This window comes from Heterocephalus glaber, unplaced genomic scaffold (assembly GCF_053883595.1).
Source record: "Heterocephalus glaber isolate CG9 unplaced genomic scaffold, H.glaber_assembly_v1.0 deba00001593, whole genome shotgun sequence".
Lineage (NCBI taxonomy): Eukaryota > Metazoa > Chordata > Mammalia > Rodentia > Bathyergidae > Heterocephalus > Heterocephalus glaber.
The window spans coordinates 1,235,193-1,258,295 of record NW_028258368.1 but is presented as its reverse complement, the minus strand read 5'-3'; the positions used below and the strand labels follow the sequence as shown (position 1 = coordinate 1,258,295).

General features: G+C 42.0%; 1 protein-coding gene across 4 annotated transcripts in view; it reads left to right on the top strand.

Moving 5' to 3' along the window:
- Nucleotides 1-23,103, top strand: part of Tiam2 (TIAM Rac1 associated GEF 2) — a 107,087-nt gene that overhangs the window by 64,926 nt on the left and 19,058 nt on the right. For 2 of the 4 annotated variants that reach the window (XM_013076695.3, XM_087193543.1), the window contains one exon: nt 3,249-3,352. In XM_013076695.3, coding sequence (XP_012932149.1) covers nt 3,249-3,352 — 104 coding nt within the window. Of the gene's footprint in view, nt 1-3,248; nt 3,353-7,797; nt 8,704-14,345; nt 14,668-23,103 lie in introns of those variants that run through there. The other 2 variants (XM_004856848.4, XM_004856849.4) reach the window with 2 other exon arrangements.

The following is a 23,103-nucleotide window of genomic DNA, read 5'->3' as shown; positions in this document are numbered from 1 at the left end:
ATCTCTGTATCTGCAGTTCTTAGTACCTGTTGGCTGTACTGTAGGTGCTGTGGAAATCTTCATCCTGAATGAATGCATATGCAGACTGTGTGTCATATTTCCTGTGCTTGATATAACTCTTTGGAAATACCAAAACCCTTTATTTACAAGGTAAAGGCAGTAATAATGCAAATTTGATTCTGTTACCTAGGTAATGTTCTTTCACATTGTGTGGCTTCTGTGATACTGCTCTTTCTTGGTTTCCTTAGACTTCTCTTTTCCCTTAAAAAAAAAAAAAAGAGCGTCCATCACTTATAAGGGTCTCCTCACGCGTACGCCTTTGCACTGGTGTCTCCAGGGTTTCCTGCAGGTTCTCTCTGGTAGGTGGCGTCCACCCCCTTGGCTTCACTGTCAGGTACATTCTGATGACTTCCAAATTCATGTCTCTGTGAAGACCTCTCTGGGCCACCACTGACCATTGCCATGGGGTGGTCCAGTTGTTTCTCAAACTCGGCATTGCTAAAGCTAAGCTTGCTGTCCCCATTCCTACCCCTTCCTCTGTCCCCATCTATCAAGTCATCTAAGACATCAAAAGCACGTCTCTCCCTTGATAACCCCTCTTTCTGTATTTAATAGGTGACAGTGAGAAGACCCGTGGAGTCTGTCTCCTCAAACTCTGCCACTGCTTGTTCTTTGGACTTTATTCTTTTTCTTTTTTCTTATGGGTCCTTATTCCTCATACTTGCAGTGTTGCTGTGACTTTCTGACCTGTTTTTCTGCCCAGGTCTTGCCCTCCCTGCCCATCCTGGGGCACCCTGCCTCCTTCCCTCCATGTTGTGCTCTCTGCTGCTGCCACACTCAGCAAGGCCCCCGCCCTCAGTCATGCTCAGCTCTTCATACCATTTGTCTCTACTCAGCTGATTCCCACTCACAGGTTCCCTTCTCCCCACTGCCCACCCCACCCTATCTTCTTCATCTTTATCTTTAATACAATCACCCTTCAGATTTAAGACTTTGCTCAGACATTTTTTAAAACGTAGTCTTTTAAGGCCTGACTTTCCTTGCGCTTTGTCATACTCATGTCTCTGCCTCCGTCTCCCTCACCAGTCACCTCTCTCCACATGGGAAGCAGAGCTTGAGAATGTCTTTTCATCCTTGTAGTCCCTGTCCTAGCACAGTGCCTGGAAGCAGCCAGCGCTGAAAGGGTGTACTGAGTGCGTGGATGGAAAGATGCACATATGCTCAAGCCATAGGAGTGAGGCCTGTTTTTCTTTTGTGAATTATGTAGTGGTTTCTCTAGACAAAGGTGTACATATTGGAGGCAGGAGGCTGGCGCAAAGGAGTGGTGGCTGATGGGTTTGGCTGAGGGGCTCATCTACTACACTCTTCTGCTGGGCAGTGGACTGCCTCTGAGGTGTGGACGGAGGGTCTGGGAGAGACAAGCCCAGTACTTTTCAATGCCACTGATACTCACAATTTCCCCAGGGACGGCCCCTGCCTTTGCCATAGGCACTGCCTTATCTAGGCTAACTTAACTCTAGAAATAACAACCTTGAAGAATGACTCTCATTATATGGTCCTTTTCTGGGTGGAACCAGGTATTGGGAAAGGCAAAGAAAAGAAATTGGAGTTGCAGAATTCTATAGACCATTACTATGTTTTCTGGAGGCCCTACCTTCTCTTATAAGTAAATGCATGTGGTGTGATTGGTAATGTCATCATGGATTAACTACATTCCTACCCTCCAGCTGTCTGCCTTTCAGGGCCCCCAGAGTCTCTAGAGGTCTGTGGGGGACTGTTTTCCTTGCCCCAGCATCATGCTGGACAGTTCCTTGGTCAGCAGGTTTGTCTTGGGCTCAGCTATCTCAGACAGGCTGGTTGCTCTTACAGCTACTTGGGATTAGTCTGTTAAATATCAGAATGAGAAAGAAACCCTATGTTATGTTTTGGTAGATTCTGAACTTTTTTTTTGCTTAAATTCTTTTATTGGTACATTTTAGGTATACGATATGTTTACATTTCTCACTAGGTACTTGTACCTGTACATGATGTATCTTGGTTCTTATTTTTTCCCCACTCCCTTCCCCTCCCTTTGCCCACTTCACCCTTCCCTATTTACAAAGATTTTGCTTCCATTTTTTTCTTTTCTCATGATTTTTCCTTTCCCTTCTTTCCTTTCCCCTTCCCCTCCCACTTCCCCTACCCCTTTGGACCTTTGCTTCCTATTTCAAATTATCAATTATTCGTTTTAGTCATTTTAGTCCTTATTTACACTTTCAGTTTCTCACACCAGAGAAACTATTCGGTATTTACACATGTTATCCTGTTTATTTCACTTAAGAGTATGGCCTCAATGGATCCATTTAGCTATAAATGTCTCATTCTTTATGGCTGAGTAGTACTACATTTTATGAAAAAAACACATCTTCTTTATCCAGTTTCCAGTTGATGGGCACTTGAGCTGTTTCCAAGTTTTAACTATTACAAACTGTGCCACTGTAAACATGGGTGCACATATATCAGTGTGGTAAGATTCTTTTAATACTTTGGGGAAGATACCCAGCAGGGGAATAGCTGGGTCAAATGGGACCTCTAGTCCTAGTTCTTTGAGGAATCTCCATACTGATTTCCACAGTGGTTGCACCAATAGATTCTGGTCTTTCTGTTTCTCTTGAATATGTAAACTTGAGAATCAGAGGAAGGAACTGTTGAGGATGGGATATGTGTACAGTTGTAGGCTGGAAAACCATGCGCTGTACTTAGTGTAAGTATCTTCTCCTTTTCTCTGGATGTTAACAAGTGGGACTTCAATTTAAGACCAGATTGTGATTGATCTCAGAAAAAGAATTATACTTACAAGTGAATAAATAGTGGACTTTAAGTGTCTCTTACGTTGCATCATTAATTTTTCAAGTTATTGCAGTAACTTTGCCCTCACTTAGCCAAAAATAGGCACATATGAACAAATGTCAATGTTTTTTAATTCTTTACTCAGATAAAATTATTTAAGATCAGAAATCAGTGAAATATGTTTTCCACAACAATGGGAAGAATGAATAAGACACTGAAGTCAGTATTTTGATTGGTCCCTTTGACCTCAGTTAGCTAGAGGACTGGAGCTATGCTTATGTGACTTCAGAGTGGGTAATGACCACTGTGTGCTGCCTCTCCATCCTTAATGTTTTCTTCTTTCCTCTCCTTAATGCCAGTCATTCATTACTGTTACCCTGCTGGTGGGCAAGTTCATGTGTGTCTCATTTTTCTTGCAGATTTCAGCAGTGTCCCTGACATCACAACTGGTATGAAAAGGAGTCAGACAGATGGTACTCTGGATCAAGTCAGCCATCGAGAGAAAATGGAGCAGACATTCAGGGTAAGATGCTGGTTCAGATGGCAAACCAAGAACCAAGCAGGCAAGGGCTAATTCCCACCTTCACCTGAGGTGGGGAAATAGCAGGTGGTATTTTCGTCCTGAGTTCCAGCGGTTGATACAAGCATTTTTTTTCCCTTTAAGAATATTTCCTTTTTATTTGTTTTTGAGGCGAGTACCAAGAAGAACCATTGACTTAGGCAGAATGCCTCTGTGACTTCCTGAACACCATCAAAGAGCAAAGCGAGCAATACCATTCTTGCATTAGGAGCATTTCGTTGCGTTGTTCAGACAAGGAAATCCTAAACTCTGGTGTCCTGAAAGTCTTGTTAAGTTACTGTTCTTTTTCTTTCCCACTTTTATTTTAGCCAAAGATAAATTATCATTGGTATGTTGTCATCTTGCTGTAAAACATATGTAGCCCATGGTTACCATTTGCTAATGTGCACTTCAGTGGCACTCAGTACATTCGTGTTGCTTTGTGACCATCTCCCCTTTCTGTTCCGGAGCTTTTCTGTTATTGCAGACAGAAGCTCTGTGTCCAAACCCTAACTCTCCTTCTCCTCTTCTCCCAGTCCTTCTGATAACCTCAGTGATACTGTCTTCTCTTTTGACAATTTTAAGTTCCTCATATATTAGTGGAATCATACAATGTTAGTCTTTTATTTCTGGCTTATTTCATGTAACACAATATCATCTAAGGCTTCCTCCATGTTGTAGCCTCTGTCCCCTTTTCATTATTTTTTAAGGCTGAATAATATTCCCTTGGATTTCTATAGCACATTTTGTTGACCATTCATCTCCGGATAGATGCTTGGGTTGTTGCCCCCACTTGGAAGTTTTGGGTGATGATACAGTGACCATCTGTCCACAAGCACCTGTTTGAATCCTAGTTTTCTGTGCTTTGGGGAAACACCTTGAAGAGCAATTGTCAAATCATAGGTAATTCCACTCAGCTTTTTGAGGAACACCTCCGCTGTCCTTCCCACCTCTGCACCCTTTTGCCTTTCCCCTTAGCCAGGATCCAGGGCCCCAGTTTCTCCACACCCTCAGCAGTGCTTGTCCTAGTCCATCCCTTTCCTGTATTAACTGCTAGTACTCAGCTATCCTTTCAGAAATGGTCTGGCATGATGTATTTTCATGTCCAGTCTAGATTTTGAAGTGATAATTCTGTTCTCTTATTTCCTGGTTTTTGTCTTAAAGGGGAATGGAGGAAATGTAAGCAGTGACAGTTATTTAAATAAAAGTTGGGGCGGGACCAGGTGCCAGTTGGGTTTAAACCCACACCACCAGGAGCCGGTCCCTTGGTGCGAGGCCATGTGGCGCCTCCCCTGGGTTGGTGGTGGTCACCGTGAAGGGAGGATGGGGCATAGCCTTCCAGCCTGAGTGGCCTGGGCACTCAGCCTCGCCCTCCCCTCTCCTCTCCCTTTCCCTCCTCTCTCCTGCACTCCTCCCCCATTTCCTCCTCCTCTCCCCATCTCTCCTCCCTTTCCTGGTTCCTAGAGACCATCACTACTCTGGTTATACCCCTTGGGAGCAAGTGCTTTGACTAAACTGAAATCCATCAGCATTTTTAGTCTTAACTACTCTGTTCTATCTCTGGGGGCTTATTTACTTTGGCAAATCTAATATCATAGCTAACATCCATCTTTTTTTTAATGCACACTGGATCCTACAGTATCAGGGCAGGCGGCGAAACCACTGAGCTAAGTCTCTGGGCGATCCTACAGTATCAGATAGATGTGTTTTGGTTGCTTTGTCTTAAAAATTTTAAAAAGAGCACATGCTCCTGAAACACTCATGCGACAAGGTTCTCTAAGGGGAGTGTGCCCTGGGGCACTGGCACTGTGGTACTTGGGGGAAATCACTTAACACTTAATGCTGCCAGGAGAAAATGATTTTCTCTTTGTGATAATCAGCTTAGGTTATACATTAATGTTCTTAGGAAGGAAATTTCCCTAAATTTGTTACTTTTTTATTGAATAAAAGAATTATGTGGAAAGTTATCTCGTTAAGGCCATTTCAAATCTTATTTTGGGATGGTGCCTATCGCAGCTAAGCAAAGTAGTTGCAAAGTGAGTGTTGGAGCATTATTTAGAAGTTTGGGTGTAAAAGCTGCAGTTCAAATTGTAACTAGGGTGATCTGCACTTTAATTTCCATTGTTAAAAATGATGGAGGGAGGGCCGGGGACTTAGCTCAGTGGCCCCACGCCTGCCTCGCAAGCACAAGGTCCTCAGTTTGATTCCTCGTATCAAAAAAAAATGATGAAGGGAGAAAGCAAATACATAAAAAACATTTATTCATTAATACACTTATTCATACATACATATCAGAGAACTCAGAAGAAAAAAACCTGTGGAAAGAGAATACAGGTTAAATGTCCTTGAACTGAAATGGGATCAGAGGTGTTTCAGATCTGCCTTCTCACTGTCCGTCTGTCTGTCTGTCTGTCTCTCTTTCTTTCTTTCAGCCAACCCCTATCACCCACTGCAGAGTCAATATTGGAAAAAGGAGGGTTAAAAATCTCACATACCCTTGGTTCACTTGAAATCTATTGGACCCTTAATTTCTTCATTGGTCACCATGGGGTATCTGCCTGCTAGTATTACACCTTCCACATAAGTTTCTTTTTTCTGGCTCCCTTCTTCCCTCCCTCCCTCCCTCCTTCTTTCCTCCTCTCCTCCTCTCCTCCTCTCTCTTCCTTCCCCTCTCTCTTCCTCTTTCTTTCTTTCTTTTCCTGTACTGGAGATTGACCCCAGTACCTTCACACTGAGCTATATCCCCAGCCCTTTTTTATTTTTAAATTTTTAAAAAATTAATTTCATTGGTACATCTTAGACATACATAATGATTGCATTCATCATAGGGAATATGTACCTGTGCATGACATATCTTGCTTCTTTTCCCCCCATTTCCCTCCCTCCCTTCAACCCCTCTTCCCCTCGTTCTTTCCATTTTTCCTTCTCTTCTCTTTTTTTTTCTTTTCTTTTCCTTTCCTTTCTTTCCCCTCCCCCTTCCCTAGTTTCCCTTCCCATTTGAACATTTTCTTCTATTTCACAATGTCTCTTATACATTTTGGTCCTTATTTATGCTTTTGATTTCTCACATCAGAGAAACCATGTGTTATTTAAACATGTGTGTTCAATTTATTTCACTTAAGAGTATGGTCTCAAGGTCCATCCATTTACATAGACATGTCTCAAGTTTATTCTTTATGGCTGAGTAGTACTCCATTGTAGTAAAACCCCACATCTTCTTTATCCATTCTTTGGTTGATGGGCATTTGGGCTGTTTCCAAGATTTACCTATTACAAACTGTGTTGCTATAAACATGGGTGTGCATATATCACTGTGGTATGGCGCTTTTAATTCTTTTGGGAAGATACCAAGAAGTGAATAGCTGGGTCAAATGGAACCTCTAGTTTTAGTGTTTTGAGGACTCTCCACACTGATTTCCACAGTGGTTGCACCAGTCTGCACTCCCACCAACAGTGGAGCAGGGTTCCTTTTCCCCACAGCCCTGCCAGCATTTGTTATGGTTGATTTCTTGATAATAACCATTCTTTCTGGGATGAGATGGAATCTCAGTGTTGTTTTAATTTGCATCTCCCAAATGACTAGTGATGTTGAACAGTTTTCATATGTTTATTTGCCATTTCTGGTTCATCTGAGAAATGTGTATTCATTTCAGATGCCCATTTTTGGATTAGGTCCTTATGGGGGAGGAGGGGTCTTATTTTTTCTGAATTCTTTATATATTCTAGATATTGGTCCTCTGTCTGAGGAACAGCTGGCAAAAATTTTCTCCCATTCTGTGGGTTGTCTCTTCATTCTGTTGGTAGTTTCTTTTGCTATACAAAACTTTTTAATAAGATGATTCTTTCAGATTTCAAATTTTGGAATATTGGATTGTATATAGTGAAGTATCTTGGGGATGTGACCCAAGTGTAAATGAAATTCATTTATGTTTCATACACTCCTTGTACACATAACATGAAAGTAATTTTTTACAGGGTTTTAGTGCATGGACTTGTATTTTGCCCGTGACCCCTCACACAAGCTCAGGTATGGAATTTAATGTGGGGCATAGGATTGGGTGCCCAACCTGTGTGAGCAGGCAAAGCAATTCCTGTCAAATTCCCCTCAAGTCCTCTTCACCTTTCTTCAGATAGGACGAGATCTACATGTAATAATGGACTTCAGTACATTTAAGAAAAATTAGGGAAATGCGTGGCTCACAGGTTATTTGATTCTTGGGGGAAAACAGACTTCGGTGACCATCCAAAGTAACAGTTGTGATGGGTGTCAGTTCAAAGGAAGAAAAAGTTTCAAATTTAAGGATTGAAAAAATGTTTTGTGCAATATTTTTTAACCTCTTAGGAACAGCAGCTTATAGTCAGTCACTAGCCATCTCCTTCTGTTTTTCCAGTGCGGTGGCACATGCCTGGTATGGGCTGGGAGAGGACCTTCCAAGGCTCCTCTGTGCTCTGTCCTCTACGAGGAGCTCCTGACTCTGAGGAAGTAGCCTCTGCTTCCCCGGTCTTCTCAGGGGTCATTGGCTTCTTTTCAGATTAGACTTGGGTTGAACCTGGTTTGAATCCGGGCCACTGGGGATATTTTACTAACAAGTATTCTGCAACTGAGAATAAGGAATAATTTCCATAGAAAATCACACCAAGCCTGGCTTGATGAAACACAGCTGTAACCAGGGCTTTTGACAGCCCCGCAATTTCTGCAAATGGTTCATAATTGATTGCCTTCTCTCTCTTTAAGGGTGCCTATTACTGTCACAACTCTTTGTGTGACCCTGTCAGCCTTTCCTGTGTGGGGGATTTTTTTCCCCCAGCATTGCTGGCAATTAGCATGTGCTATTGTAATAGTTGGGAGTTTGAAAGGAATAAACAGTTTCTCTTTGGATGAGAGGGTTGAAAGAGTTTCTGGTTTGTTTTGGGAACTTAAGGTGTGTTAAGTGGTCCCCGGCAGCAGTGTTGCTCATGTTCTGTGTTCTGTTTTTGGAGCTGGCTCTGAGGAAGGACACTGAGCAGCCCTGTCGTCCCCACATCTGCTATAACCTGGTGCCTTTCCAGGGCAGAGTGGGCATCTGAAGGAAGGGGTGAGCCTTCCCCAGCCACTGTGCTGCTTTGGAGGAAGAGCGTGGTGGCACTTGGAGTCCTTGTGGATGTGACTGGGAAGAGCAGTTTAGGATTTTTTTTTTTTTTTCATTTCACTGCCTGGGGATGAGAGAGAGAGAGAGAGAGAGGAGAGAGAGAGAACGTGAGCCTTACACACTTCTCTTCAGCCGGCTGTGGATGTGATCCTTTGAGAGGGAGCAGGTCCCTTTTATGAACATCAAGTAAGTAAATGAAGGCTTGGATTTTCATGGATGTAGATTCTGCTCCAAATGTAGGCATGCTTTTCTTTTCTGTATTGAATATTGATTTTACTCTAAAAATGTTTCAAGGCTGTTAACGCAGATAAGATGTGTCTCTCTTTACTGAGGGATTCTGATGATAATCTTTAAGCACTCGTGATAGCTTAGGCTTAGAGAACTTTTTTTTGTATACTAGTTTTTCTGTGGCATTGTCAACTTTTCCCTTCTTATTCTAATGTGTTTAAGTTGATCTCTGAAACAGTTTTGTCTGTTTCAACTACAAAGATATCAGAGAGGCCTACGAAAATATTTACTCTTTAAAATATGCTTGAAAAGAGAGAAAGGAAGAATTTGAATATAGCAAATAATTCTATGCTTGTAATATTTCCTTGGAGCTTAGCATATATTGGGCTTAATGCTGTAAAAGAAAATCCGCAAAAATGAAACTCGGTTTCTATGAAGTAAGCAGAGTTTTTAATGTAGTTATTTCTAATTAAATAATTTTAAAGCTTTTGAGGAGGATTTTATGTAATCACCTAGTGTAGCTTTGGCAGTGATTATTTTTGCAGTTTTGTAGGCGGTGTGTTGCTAGAACAGAGACCATCGGGAATCTGGAGACATACAGCATGACAGCGTGTGTTGTGCTCTTTGCAATTTAAGCATGTTTAAGATGTATTTTGTCCTGTTTATTTTTTCATAACAGAAGAAAAGAATGTGCATTAATGGTTAGGTTTTTAGTACAGGGTGTGAACATAACTTGCATTTAATATTTAACTCCTACCCACCCACTTAGCTCAACCTTTTGTGGCTTTCATATGCATTGCTTTTAAGAGTTTGTATATCTAAGAAGCTAAGAAAAAGGTTATTAGACTCCATGGTTAGTTTTCCAGCACTTCCAAAGATACACTTTTCTTTGAGTTTCCCATATAATCTCAAGGTCTTTTGCATTATTTGAAGTTTTTATCGAACAAATTAAAATGTTATTTATGAACAGCCTTTCTACATGGTGCAAATCAGTAGGTTAATATAATCACAGTCCTTTTAGTTTTAAAACTAAACATAGCTATTTCTAAATGCAAGCTGTCCAACTTATTTCTATTTGATTGAACACAGACATTGTATTCTCAAAGCAAATGCTTTGTTCCTGAAAAGTGATTCAGGGTGTGATGTTCTACAGTAGTAAGACAGTCTTTCATAATGATTCCATTCCAGGTAGCCTTTCTTGCAGGCAGTGAGTGGAATGTTAGGAAGAAATCTTGACTTGATATTGGCAGTCAGAATTTGTATCCTGGTTCACTAGGATTCACTAACCTGGAACAAGTTATCCAACTTTTTATAGATTATTAAGCTTTGAGTTACCCTTTCCTGATGTGTCTCCACGATACATGTTTTTGAGTGGTTTCCTCTTCAACTCACTCAATGGCCTCTTCCTCTGGAAGGTTCATCATCAGATAAGAAAACATGTACAAAGACATAAGTACCCTAATAAAATGTTAGGGAAGTTAATACATGTGCATAACAAACATCTCAGCTGCTTACCCAGTCTTCTGGGAGTTGTCAGCGGTCAAATCTTTCTGAACTGTTCCATGAGATGAAAAAGAATTAGAAGCCAAGAACACTAAGAATTAGATCCTCTTGGCTTTTTGTGCTCTGTATGAATACAAAGCCAGCCCACCTTTTAGTGAATTTTTCTAATTCATAGTGTTTTGAATTGATGAGCTTTTCCCAAGGATTGCTGATACAACTAAATAGAGACAGTGCATTTTGGATTTGCCTCCAGCCTTAGCTAAGTGTGGAGACTCTTAGCAAGGCCTGGGAGGCACTGTGGTAGAGGAGGTCTTGCAGCTCTGCCCCTGGAAGAGGGGCAGTGAGGACACAGCCTTGAAAAGAGGCAGCATCAGGCTGAGTTTGTCTCTCTTGTTCTCAAATGTATCATTCTAACATTCTAACGTAATGCTTGCTATCTAACATAAAATGGGGTAGTAATTTGTGGACTACCATTTTCATTGGAGCAGAAAGGGCATTTTTATAATTTAAAAAAATCTATCAGCCAGACACTTATCTATCTGCAGTACTAAGGATTAAACCCAGAGCCTTCATACTGAGCTATAACACCAGCTCATATTGATGTAATAGCCCAATATGAGCTATTTATTTTTTTATATTGAGACAGTCTTGTTAATTCACTAAGTTGCTCAGGCTGGGCTCGAACTTTAGATCCTTCTGCCTAAGCCTCCCAGAGTGCTGGGATTACAGGTGTGCACCACCACACCAAAAGACATTTGATCTCTTTGTAGTTAGTTTAAATTTTCTTTTCTTTCCTGTTCTCCTAGCTGTAAGATATTAGCTTGGTGCTCCTTTGCATTTGACCTTGATCGTTATATGGTAGGGTATATGGCGGGACAAGAGTGACACATAGGAGAAACCACAAGATACCTGTCCTGCTGTTGCCAGGGATCACTTACTCTGTTCACCAGGGCTAGAGATGTCATCCATGTACCAAAATGCAAAAAACAAAAGTTAAAATGCATAAATCTTCACGTTGGTGTCAGGGAGTGTCTGAGAGTCAGCTAAGGGGGTGCCAGAAAAAATGGAGTGGCCTTAAGACACTGGAAGTACATGTTGTGCGCAGGCAGCAACTCAGAAATTAGTTGAGGAGGAGGGAGTTTGTCCTGTGGGAAAACAAATGGAGTCTGACAGGAAAGGTGGTGAGAGGAAGTCTTGCTGGTGGTGACCATGCTTGCTTCTTGCAGCTGGCCCCAGCTCCGTCACCATGGCTGATACTTTCTGGTCAAGTATGTGCTCCAACAGAAGCAAGGGAAAATAGGGGGCAGGAGGAAGGTGGCAGCTGTCACCAGGCATAGAGCTGGAAACTGCCATCACCAGGATATTGCCCAATGGATACTCAGCTGTCTGTCCAAATTCTGACACTGCAGTTGCTTATTGAGTGAGACTTGGGCTTGGGTGGGGTCACTTGGGGGTGGTTAGTTTGCATGGAAATATGGCCCAAGGATTGTGTTTTCTACACGAACGATGGGCTGCACTGATGTTTAGGAGCAGAGTAATGAGAAAGGCAGAGGCTGTGGAACCTGAGGAGTGTGTCTGGAAGCCCAGAGCACTAGCTCTTCCAGGCCTGGGTCCCCCATGTCCCTCTCAGGCTCTCAGTCTGGAGATGGGTGATGGCACCTGACTCACAGTGAAGTCGGAGGATTCAGGGTGGTCTCTTGCCCTTCCCTTGTCATTCACTTGGAACCGTGGTTCTTTTGTGCACAGGGCTGTGTTCTTAGCCAACCAGCTTTGCTTTTTTGATTCCCCCAGCACTGTCCTGTCTGTTTTCCTCTGGCCCCTGCTTTCTTTTTTTCCACTTTCCCTCTTTGGCCTGTTTTTCTGGAAATAAGTTGTTCCTGAGAGTCATCTCCAGACTCCCCAAAAGATGAAGAAAACAAGAGGAAGTCACAAAGAGGCAGCAATGCAGGATGAATCAGAGTGGGGTGGGCTGCGGATCAGGCCCTGTCAGGTGGAACCCTGGCTGTGAAATTAACTCACTGTCAAGCCAGCCCAGTGCTGAAAGGATAATTATACTCCCTCTCCTCACTGCCGGGACGATGACTAAGAACAAGAAGGGGACTTGGAGACTCCCCAGAGCCAAGGCCACACAGATTTGAGCAGCCTTCTAGACAGGGCAGTCTTTACCTAATGATTTATGTGCCGCATTTATTTTTGGTGCAGACTCCTCCTTACTCATTCCTTTGAAATAGCAGGGACCATGGTTTTGCTCCTATCCTGAGGGGAGAGTTTAAGAAGGATGCATTTGTCCTTTCCAAGGGAAATGAAGGGTTAAGCTCAAAGAGGAGCCAGCCAGCCACCTGTAGCCTAGGTGCCAGGTCCACCTCGCCAGCCTGTGCCTCTCAGTCAGGGTGGGGGTGGAAGCCAAGTTCTCTCATTCCTTTTTTCCTGTCCTCCATCCTCCATGCCTTTCAGCCTCTACCTCTGCATCTTTATTCCCCTTCTGACTTCCTGAATTGGAGATAGACAGTCATGGAGCCTCAGTTTAATTTTGGTTTTAGGGGAAGAAGAAAGCAGGGAGTTTGAATTTCTCCAGACAAACCCTAACCTCAGGGTAAATCCCATTTGCACGGACTTGCACATTCTTAGGGAAGCCTTCTGGACACAAGGTGGACACAGGACATACGGATTTTTCCCCGAAGTATTATGCTGAGAATAGCTTTCTTTGTCCTAGAATAAGTCATTGAGCTTCTGCATTAGTTGGACTCATCTGCCCTGCTCTGCCGTCTCTCCCTAACTCTCCTTCTGATCTAAAGCAGTCTTTTGCTTGACATCGTTTTTTGTCCTAATGAATAGAGAGAGCTCTTTAAAAGAAAAATAGATCTTAGAATCACCCTATTAGAACTAGCGCTGCTCATCTGTTGTCCCTCACACAGTTCATTGAGGTTAAAACCTTAAGGTTTGTGGAGGTTTTTAAGGTAATGGAAGGTGAAGGTTAGGATGATCAGCTATTTCTTTTATTTTATTTCATGTTATTTTATTTTATTTTATTTTATGTTATTTTTTGGAACCAGGTATTGAACTCAGGTCCTTGTGCTTGCACAGTAGGCAGCGAAACCACTAAGCTAAATCCCCGGCCCTGATCAGCTGTTTATTTCCCATATCTTCTCTGCTTAATAAGCTTTTAAAACTTGTTTTAGAAATTATTTAGAATAGACTATTTGAGAATTTGAAGAAAGCTATGAGCCTCCATAAAACTGTATCATACAGATACGTTTAAAAAGTTACAGTTCAGAGAGGGTGCCAATCTGACAGAATGTTTTATGGGTTGGCCCTTTATGAATATGAACTCTGGTTTGCAATTCTGTCTTAAAAGAATTTGAATCATTTTGTCTGGGTCATGACTTAATATTATTAACATTTCAATTATCAAGTACCTACACTGTGAAAAGCTCCATCTCTGTTTAGTCAAGTGGCATTTTGAATTTCGTTTCTATCTTCAAGTCTAATTCTTTGGGTGGGATTAGCTATTAATCCTTTATCTTTTTTTCAGTGTGCTAAGAGACATTAAGGAGTGTTAGATAAATAACTCCTACATGGCAAAAAAATTATTAGATTGAGACCAGAACAGATTACATTGATGCTGGTGGTTAGATATCTCCAGATTGTTGAACACCAGTTGCAACATTATATGCTGATGTTTTGGCATTGAAAAAAGTTTTTATTTTCAGTAATTAGCGGAAAAAATGATTTTTTAGGCACAACTTTAAATGCCAATCCCAAGTCAAAGTCTATATGTCTGGATATTCTAGTGTGCTTAGAGATTGTACTCAAATGGGAACTTTGGCTGTACAGACTAAATGAAGTCATGAGTCTCAATATGTCTTTTATGCTTTTCATTACTTTGCTGATTCTCACCTTTTAATAATGCCCTAGCTCCATGATGTAGCTTCTTTCACTTTTTAAAAAAATATATAAGTGGCTGGGGATTTAGCTCAGTGGTTCCGGCACCTGCCTCACAAGCGCAAGGTCCCAAGTTCGATCCCCCGGTAACAAAAAAAAAAAAAAAAATATATATATATATATATATATATGTGCGTGTGTGTGTGTGTGTGTGTGTGTGTGTATAAGTTCTGCACAATCGCTCTGAGTCATTTTTGCAGTTTCCTCTCGAGTCTCAGCTGTGACCGGCTAGATGTGTCACTGTGTGGAGAGGAGGGAGAGCGAGGAGAGCCTGTGAGAAACCCCACCTGGGCTCTGAGCGATCACCACTGGTGACAGTGTGATCTTTTCTCCATCTCTGGGGCTTAGGTAAAGATTGGATTATTCACTCAGTTCCTGGCTGTTATTATTCACTCTGGCTGTTCTTGATAAGAGCATGAAAATCAGGGCAACAAACATTACATATGTCTTTAATGAGGAAAAAGGAGAACATTGGAGGTAGGTTTTAAAAGTAACCCTAAGTTCTTTCTTCATCCTTTGGCTTGGTGCCACCATTTCCTTCTCCCTTATATCCTTGTTCTGCTCCCAATGTGTCCTTCCTTCCCCAGTATTTAGTGTACTTTGCATTCTCAATTTCTTTGCCTGTCACCTAAATTCTCTGAAGTTAGAAAACAGCTGTCAGATGAGGAAGCTCTGAGCTCTTCAGTCACCTTGAAGATTGTGGCCTGGCATTCGCATGGGCTGAGATATCATGGTTGGCTGCTTAGAAACCATGACTTGAGGAGGCCTGTGCCTTCCTACCTCCCACACTGCTTTCTGCTGGCTTTGGGATGTTACAGAGTCCATTATCTTCATGGATCATTCAGTCACAAGGTAAGGGGTGGTCAGAGAGGAGCCTTGCTGGCCACACAGGCTCTGGGCTTCTAGGCATCAGGAGGGAGTGGGGTGTCTCTGCTTTTATAGAAGTTACCAAGATGGAAACACTGATTATCAAACTGGTAATCCACGGTGAGGCTTAAAGATCAATTTCTATCAATGGATTTAACAAGAGTTCAATTTGCATTCTGTCATGGTCATTTTTTTTCCTTGTTTGGTTTTTGCTGGAGAGTCTGCAGATAACACTAGGTCCTCAGCTGTTCTTACCATGGGAGATACAGGGCTTTAGTTACTTTGTATTTTCTACAAATTTTATTGAAGATGCAAAGTTACTTACTGAAAATAATGGCAGTCTTAGTTTAAGTTTTATTACATTATTTCTGTTACGTAGTCAGTGTTAAGATTGTAGAGATTAGATGGTGGTAAAGTCTCAGGTATATATGTACGTGGCAAGCATTACCCTTGTGTGATTATCATCATTTTTGAGATTCTGTCAAAATGACAGAGTAGTGTCACAGCCTTGACTGTCACATTGTTTAAATCCAGCAAGAAATTTTAACTAAAACAATAATTAAAGAGATAGCCAGTTTGTGTCTGTGTTCACTTAAGGCAAATAGCCCTTGGAAATACTGATGCTTAATTAAGGTTGCTAGGATATTAAAATATGATTTGATGTTTTACATAATTACGATTTTTCCTCCCAGATCTTCACTTTTGTCAAAACCAGATTCCAAGAATTTTATTCAGCTGAATATTACAAGTGAAAATCTAGGTTTTTCTGAGCATGAAGGGGGTGTTTTTGGGTTGAGATAAATCATGCTGCTTGACCCTCTCTCTCGACCCCTGATTCTTCATAAGGGCCTGGGAGGCATCCTTGATCTGTGAGACCTAAAGAAACAAAGACCTTAGGAGTAATGTAATTATTAAAGGTGCTGTAAAAGCACCAAAGGGATAAGGGGAGAAGCTGGCCCACCTCCTCATACACATTGCAGTGGGGTGTCATGCAGTGGCCGGCCGTCAGGGTTGGTTCTCTTTGGTATGCTGGGCATCCTTGATGGCTCTGCTTCTAAATGGAAGCAAAAGACTGTAAATGGTAGCATTCAAATACTCTAAGAATTTATGCTTTATAGTAAATCCAAGCAAGGAAACAGCTCCTTTGTTCCCCCAAATCAGAAACTGTGCTCCTACCACCTGTCCACATCTGGGAAATCCTGGCTTGACTTCTTCTGAAGAACATGATGGGCAAGGTCAAGTATGCTGACTGAGGTCTGGTACCCTGTCTCTGTGGCTGAGCATTGCTGTCCCTTTGGACCAGTGCTATCCCATGACCAGGGATGTATCAAACAGCACATCTGTAGCAGGCCATTGGAAAGTGGATATATAAGAAAGACAGGAGAATTAACTAGAAGGGTTTCATTATCTGTTGCATTAAGTTGGAAAAGAAAGGAGGTATTTGTCTTGTCTTGTTGCATTAAGCAGAAAGACACTTGGGCCAGGAGTGCTGGAGGCTTTAGAAGAATTTCTTTACCCCCGAGTTCCTCTTAGTTAAAAAAGAGTAAGTTACATTTCCACAAGTTAGTGGCTGTGCGGTGAAATTAAACAAGACCCATGGAGGTGAAATGGCTTTATAAATGGCAAGGGACACTAAGCAAGATGGCTGATACTTAGATGTGAGCATATACTATTGAATTTTAAATACATCACCTCTCACCCATTTCCTCCACAAATTTATTGAATAGATATTACTAGGCCCTTTTAGCATAAGGAACCTGAGATTCAGAGACATTAACAAACAGGCCAGTATATGATATTCAGTCTGTGATAGAACTGATACAGCTCTATCTGATTTTAAAGCTAGTTTCTCCACTGCCCTATTCTACATAGCAGGGAGAATGTGGAACTGGTTGTAGGAGGTGGGTGTGGTGGTACTGTATGTTTAAATGCCAGGTGTGTGGAATATGAGTATATTTACTCTTGAATTGATTTAAAGACAGAGTAACTCTGATAAATTGTAGAATATGATGTTAGAAATTTGGACATGACTCCTCAGTTTTTAGTTTAATTCACAAACTTGGATAGGCTACATAGTTTTTTTTTAATTAAAAAAATGTCTTTGCTTTGCTTTTATATTTTCAGCCTTTAAACAGTCCATTTCACAGATTTAGACTTAACATGAAATTTTCAGTAGTTTTGCCAAATTGAAATTTCTGAAAGAAGAAAGTTCATAATTCCTGGAATACTAAGTATTAATATCTGACATTTTCACCTGAATAATAATGAGCTCAATATTTGTTGTATATAATAACGTTAAAATGATATAGTAGAATAAGTCGACTATTGACTTGTTTAAAAAGCCACTTAAAATATATTAGGGGACTCACATAAGTGCAGTAAAATTGGAAAATGTCACTGCACAGAAATACTTTTTTTCCAGAAGGTGGACATTTCCACTCTGGGTCCTACCTGCCTATGGCGATGGTCCGGCAACTTATAACCACTAACTTTACTATCTAAATGCACGTTTTTGTGAAATGTTCATTTTCATATAGAGCTCTTTCCTTGTAAAATTACATTAATGTAGATCCAAAATAACTTTAAAGTTGCACCGCAAAGGGACAGTGGCTTTATAAATGAACTTCTTAAACTCTGGGTTTGCTTCAGCTTTCTCCACCGCCCGCCTTGGTGGTGAGGAAGGCACTGCAGGGGAAATGTAAATGTAATGCAGAGAAGCAACCCCAGTGGTGCTGTCCTCACAGCCTCTGTTCTGTATGCGCCTGTGAAATGTTTCTTGGATGAAGTTACTGTATGGCAGCAATATGTTATTGATGATATCTAATTAAAAGACTACTGTTCAGTGGTACGGTTCTAGTTATTAAGAGCAATGAATAGCGGATAAGAAGGAAATCATAGTGAAGCCCCCTATTGCTGTCATAGGACATTGACAGGAGAAATCTGTGTTGCTATGGACACCCAGGACTTACGTCCCAAAATAAGCATAATAGCAAGAGGAGCCAGCTGAGGACATGACTGTAACAGTCTGGAAGCTGATGTTAGATGCCTAAAGAATAGCACCAAGGAACTAGAGTAGGCACAACCGAGTCAGGCTTTTGAGCCTCTCAGAATTGTTCTCAAAGCAGACAGCTTGGTCTTCTGCTGAGAGCCAGGTGCTCCCCTACTTCTTATTTTTGTAGGCGGGGCAGTCAGGGGCTCACATGGATTATAACTCGGAAGAAAGTCAGTGTTTTAGGGAAGTAGACTTAGTTAAGAGTCAGTCTTGGCTTAAGTCACCACACAGAGCTATCTACAAGCTGGTCAGAGCCTGTTATACCTAGGTTGTGGGATCTCTTTGTTTTAGGATTCAACTCGGTCATCTTCAGTCTTCTGTTAACAGTTTAGATGTTACTTGCTCTCAAACTGGTGGCTAAGAAAGATTTTTCCAAGCTCTGGGCCACCAAGAATTTCATTACTGTTGGTGTTAGTGACATATTTGTTCTTTAAATAAGAGAGAAAGATAATCTTTTTAGTACTTTAGCATCCACCCATTAATATGCAAGAGTAGAAATTTCAACTCAGTAAAATTCTCAGAATATGCAGTAAAGACATTTCCCGCAAAGAGTGTTCAGTAATATGTTATCTGTTGCCAAGAGTTAAGTCATGGACATAATTGGAATAGAAGCTTGCATTTCAGAAAACTCGCAGTAAACATCTAGAGCCAGAGTATTAGATGAAAACATTAGCCCTGAAACCAGAGCTATTGTACATACACAAGTTCAGGCTAGTTTATGTGATTGACTAGCAGAAGAGTAGGTTGTGAGAGAATATTGAAGGAAGAGAATAAAAAGGGGAGCCATAACCTGGGATAATTTCCTATGGATGGGGATGAGAAGGTGGAAGAAGGTGGAAGGTAGAATTGGAAGAAAAGTCCCTGCTAAGTACATGTTTCCTCCAAAATTGAAGGATATTAGTTCAGAGACTTTTTAAATTAGGTAAGTTCGTAGATGATGAATGTTAAGTAGTACAAGGTAATCGAATGAAAATCTAACCATGGGTATTGCCCCGAATCACAGGAAAAGGAAGCAGAACCATCCTATCTATCAAAAAGCAACACAAAGCCAGGAATGGAGGTGCATGCCTATAATCCCAGCACACTGGGAGGCTGAGGCAAGAGGATTGCAAGTTTAAACCTAGCCCAGGCAGTTCACCAAGACCTTAACTCAAAATAAAAAATAAAAGGCTGGCTGGGTATGCAGATCAGCATGAAGGCCCTAGATTCAATCCCCAGTACTAGGGGAGGTACTAGTGGAGTTGGGGATGGGAAGCAACACAAGGTAGAAGCCATTTACAGGAACTGAGCATCATTTTCTGAGCCCTAGAGCTGAGCCAAGCCAGTACTCTGGTGTTTTTATTTTTTGTTTTTGACACAGCTGAAAGTCTATTAAAAGGTTTTATATTTGACATAAATTAAGATGTTATTTGTAGTTTCTAATGAATAATGTCCCCTTAGTTATTTTGAGTTTTAATTTAAAAAATCTTTTTTGATCTGGGTTCATATCTTTATAGGAGTGTTGAACAATTCCCTTAAACTTTTCCTGTGGGGGGCCAGTTAGTAAATATCTTAGGCATCAGAATGACTTGCCTCAGTGATGTCATGTGAAAGGAGCAAGTAGATAACATAGAGATGAATGAGCATCACTGATTCTAATAAAACTTTATTTACAACAACGGCAGGCTGGATTTGGCTTGCAGGCAATAGTTTGATGACCCTGCTCAGTGACTCTCCTTAACTCACTTGTTCGCTTCAGAGTAGGTTCATTAGAATCTCTTTTCATACCATGAGTGTCATATTTTTGCATTTGGAAGCCAAGGAACATTTTGGCTCTCATGCCTCTCTTTAGAGGAGAAGGTTTAATTGCAGTCTAAGCTTCGAAGTAAGCTGTCTTTCCTTCCAGGTGAAAAATGGGCAGGAGAAAATGCAGGGCCTGACTTGGCAGGCATGTATCAGATAGATCAGCTCTTCATGTAAATTCTATCAGAGGAACACTGAAACAGCTAATATTTTATGTAAAAGGGATGCTTGTTTGTGTAGAGATGCTGCCTTAGCCCTTGAAACGTCCTTGGCAGAAAGATCTTATCTTATTCATTCTTGAATTCTGACCAAGGTGATGTTAAATAAGGAAACAGCAGAAGGCAGCAGGCAGCGAGGACACGGGTATATCCTGGCTGCTCCTGTGTCACACTAGCTCCTCACCTGCCCCTTCCCGGGAGCAGGGTGCCTGCCCAGGGCTGGGGTCTGGGAAGCAGGTGCTGCCAGAGCACCACACATTTACCTATGCACACTCAAGTGCCAGGCAAATGCTCTTGCCTTCTCAATGAAATGTGTCCCCCGGTCACCCAGGCTGCCCTTCCTGTAGACTAAGTGGCCCTGCTCCCCGCTGGGCAGAACCTGTGAAAAGCTGCACTTGTCTGTGCCTGGCCTTCCGTGGGCCTCCTCTCTGCTTTAATTTTCCCAGCACCTTGTTGCTTCTGTCAGAGATGCTGTGCGCTCTGTTTGTCATCGTGGTCCTTGTTACCTGTATATGCCCGCAGTCGCCAGCACTCAGAGCACAGCCTGGCAGAGAAGAGGGGTTTCATATAAAATGACTGATGAAATGAAATTCAGCTCTTCTGGCCCACCCTGCAGGGCCCTTAGAGAACATTTATTCTGTGCCTCTGAAAATACCAGATTTGAGGCATTAAACTCCCTGTGCAAACCCTAACTTTCAGTGAGCCCCAACTTTATTGAGCCCTTGCACCATGCTAGGTATTATGTTTCGCCTCATTGAAATCTCTGAATGGCCTGTAAAATATGAGCCCTGCTTTGCAGGTGTATAAACTGAGTCAGAGAGAAGCTAGTCAAGGTTGCATGGCTTGTAACTGCCATGGCTAGGGTTTTAACTCCAGGGCCTGTTTATGTAAACTCTTTGCCTTGAAAAAAATATTTAAGACAGCACAGCCCCAAAGTACATGTACTGGGAAGCCCCGGTAATGATTCTAGTTTAACACTGGGCAGGCGAAAGGAGCAACCACACCAAGTGTGGGTTCACCCTCATATGCCATCACACCATGGGACCTTGGCCTTGTCATGGACAGGTGCCCAGTGGGTGGTGGGGATTGCCACACTCACCTCTAGGGGGTCTCCTCTCCCTTTCCCCCTCCCTGTTTACATAAAGGTCACAGTCTCCCTGCCTTCCTGCCTTGGCAGCCCCGGCTCTTGGCTCTTAACTATACCTACTGGGACCCTGCCCCTCACCCCTGTGTATTTCCCTGTGAGACCCAACCATTGGCCCCGGCGACTCGGGCCCTCACTTCCTGCACACTTCACCCTTCCCCAGCCTCACACTGGGTCAAGTGTAGCTGACTTTACTTATTTTGTGGGCTCAGCTTTGGTGTTAGTGCCCCTGGCCTTTCTCTGACCAGAGTGGCTCCCTCTGTTCTTTCAGGGACCCCTGGGGGCACTGATGGTATCTGGATTCCTTGCTCAAAGCTAGTCTTCCCAGCCACTCTGGGCATCAGGAGGCAAAGGACTGTGTTAGTCTCATTTGTCACAGAATCCTTGTGGAAACAGAATGTCTTATGGAGCCTTTCTTGCCTCAAATCTTTTTTTGTAAAGTAACAGGAAAGTATTTCATTAAAAAAATGAAAACCCAACTACTATATAAACTGAGAAAATTCACATAAGCCAACAGATTAAAATTAATTTTAAATGCAGTGGTAATCACTGCATTTATTATTATATATCATTCCATTTATAAAAATTTATGCATATTTATATATAGGAAATTATACATAAAAAGTTATTTCAAAACACAGAGACCTATTTCCTTTCCTCACTCATACATTATGTCCTTTTTTTGGTCAGTAGATGTCAATCTCTTCTGTCATTGGTTACTGCTGTTATCAACTACCAGTCAGTTATCATGCAATGCACCTCATTGTATTTTGTGCCAAAAGTTATTTAGCTTAATGTTTACCTTCTCATTCTGCCTAGTGTAACCTTTGGAAATAGAGCTATGAGGCTTTTGGGGGGTAGTATTTCTTCATCCTTTTTCTACCTCTTTGATAAATATAAAAAGCTCATGCTATTTCCCTGGAGTTTTCAGTGTATCACTATAAGACAAATGATTTGCTCCCCAAACACAAATGTCACTGATCATCTTGAATGTGTTTCCTCCCTCCTCCCTGCCAAGATGCTGATGACATACTGCCCTCGCCCCTCCTTCCCCTCTTCTCCCCACCTTGGAGAATCCCTCAGGTAGCCCTGGAGATTTGGCTGGGCTGTGATGGGACGGCCCAGGACCGCTGAAACTGGAACACACAGGACAGAGGCCCCCCCTTGTTCCTGTGGGAAAGGTCTAGAGCTGGGAGCCACCTCAGCTCAGATCCAGGGTCTGTTTCTGCCCCTTAGTCTTTCTGGAGAAGTGGCTTAACCTTACTCTGTGGCTCTTCTAGATTCAGTCTGCCAATAACATTTGGGGGTCAAATTAGATATGTCTGTAAGTTAGCAATGACTTTAATGAAGTGCACAGCAAATTGAGAGAGTCCTTTGACTTCTCAGTTATTTTGTTCCTAAGGGGAGCATTTCTGACTTAACTAATTTGCTGGAATATGACAGCTGACACTGTAGTTGCACTCTGAGATTACTTAGAAATGCAGCCTCCTCCTGATTTCCAGACAGTGAACTGGGAATATTTTTTTAGTGTTCAGTATATAAGAACACACAGCTTACGAACATTACCCTGCCAGAGCAGGATCATCCTTCAGGATAATCGGCCATTTACCCCAGACCTAAAATGTAGGTGCAGTTTTTTCAGTATTCTCTTTAGTGGCAATAGAGGTAGCAGAAACCTAATTCTTCTGGCTGATATTCTTATGTGGTGAGTCTTTGTGGACATTACCCAGACTTGGCCTTGGACCAGGTCAGTGGCTCAGTATGGTGGAGGGGAGGCGGCTGTGGGTGGCAGCCAGGGGTGTGCCAAGAGATCAGGCACTTGTGCCATGACCAGTTAATCCAGCAGTAGG